Source organism: Laccaria bicolor, genomic scaffold (assembly GCF_000143565.1).
Source record: "Laccaria bicolor S238N-H82 LACBIscaffold_1068 genomic scaffold, whole genome shotgun sequence".
In the NCBI taxonomy this organism is placed as follows: Eukaryota; Fungi; Basidiomycota; class Agaricomycetes; order Agaricales; family Hydnangiaceae; genus Laccaria; species Laccaria bicolor.
The window spans coordinates 1-1103 of NW_001890528.1; the positions used below are offsets into that span (position 1 = coordinate 1).

Here is a 1103-nt window from a genome sequence, read left to right on the forward strand (position 1 = left end):
CTTAGAAAATAGTAAATTAGATGTAGATTTGAGTTTTAATATATAAATGTTATAAGAAAGTGTCATACCCTTTAAGTCAGTGTGAAGAAGTGCATATTAGTGTAAATGTATCTAGCAAAAAGGAAAGGTGTTGTATTAGTTGTATTCTGGTCCCATTCCTGTAGATTTCTGCAGATTCCAGTGCCATTCCTGTGGATTCCTGTGGATTCCAGTGCCATTCCTGCGGATTCCGGTGCCATTCCTCCGGATTCCTGCAGATTCCTGCAGATTCCTCTGGATTCCTGTGGATTCCTGCAGGAATGGGTGGGGCACTGTAAAGTACTGCTGACATGTTCTGTAAGCTTTCAATGGTTGAGGATAACAAAATGGAACCTAGTGACGAACCTGAATTAACCTCCAACACATCAAAAACTTCCTCCACATCGAAGGTGTCAAAACTTGATGTGATCCTGGAAGCTGTTGAGAGTCTTTCCCAAACTGACATTGCACACATCTTCAACACAACACTCACCTTGTCCTCTGACCCCATGTCCCACACTACTACTCAAATCATCCCTTCCCAGTCCACACCAACACATCCCCTCTCCATCGAGCCCCAAACAGACAATGAGATCCTTCTCCTGGCGGCACTCCAGGAATCTGAGGCCTGCAATCAGATTCTCCTCAACTGTACGATTGAGTTGCAAGCGAGCAACATCCTAAACAAAGCCTACTGCAGCAAGCTCAAACGGCACCTTGCTCATCAGGAAAACAAGAAGAAGGATAAGGGGAAGGGGACATTGGTTGGGGATGGCTTACCATGTGTGCTCACTGGTGATGCCTTTTACAAAGCAGTTGTTGAGTTCAAGAAAGCGAAGGTTGCTGAGGAGAGGGATGCTGAGATGAAGAAGGATGTGAGGGCTGTCTATGCCGCCGCCTTGAAGGAGTGGCAGGAGGGGGAAGCTGCACAAAAAGCCGAGAAGGAAGAGATGTTGATGGAGTACAGGCACGCCGTCACCTACTGGGAAAATGTGAAGAANAGATCAGCGAGGAAGAAGACACATTTTAACCTACTTAAACCGAAAATGCCTATATTTGACAAGGCTGTGCATCGTCCGCACATG

The 1103-nt window shown here is 46.0% G+C and overlaps 1 protein-coding gene across 1 annotated transcript; it reads left to right on the forward strand.

The window, feature by feature from the left end:
* Positions 1–164: 164 nt before the first annotated feature.
* On the forward strand, positions 165–1010 carry LACBIDRAFT_336364 (uncharacterized protein; the record flags this gene model as incomplete). The annotated part of the gene is made up of 2 exons (XM_001891325.1): positions 165–303; positions 342–1010. Coding segments are annotated over 2 exons (807 nt in total), but the record flags the coding sequence as incomplete, so codon positions are not given.
* Between the last annotated feature and the right edge of the window lie 93 nt (positions 1011–1103).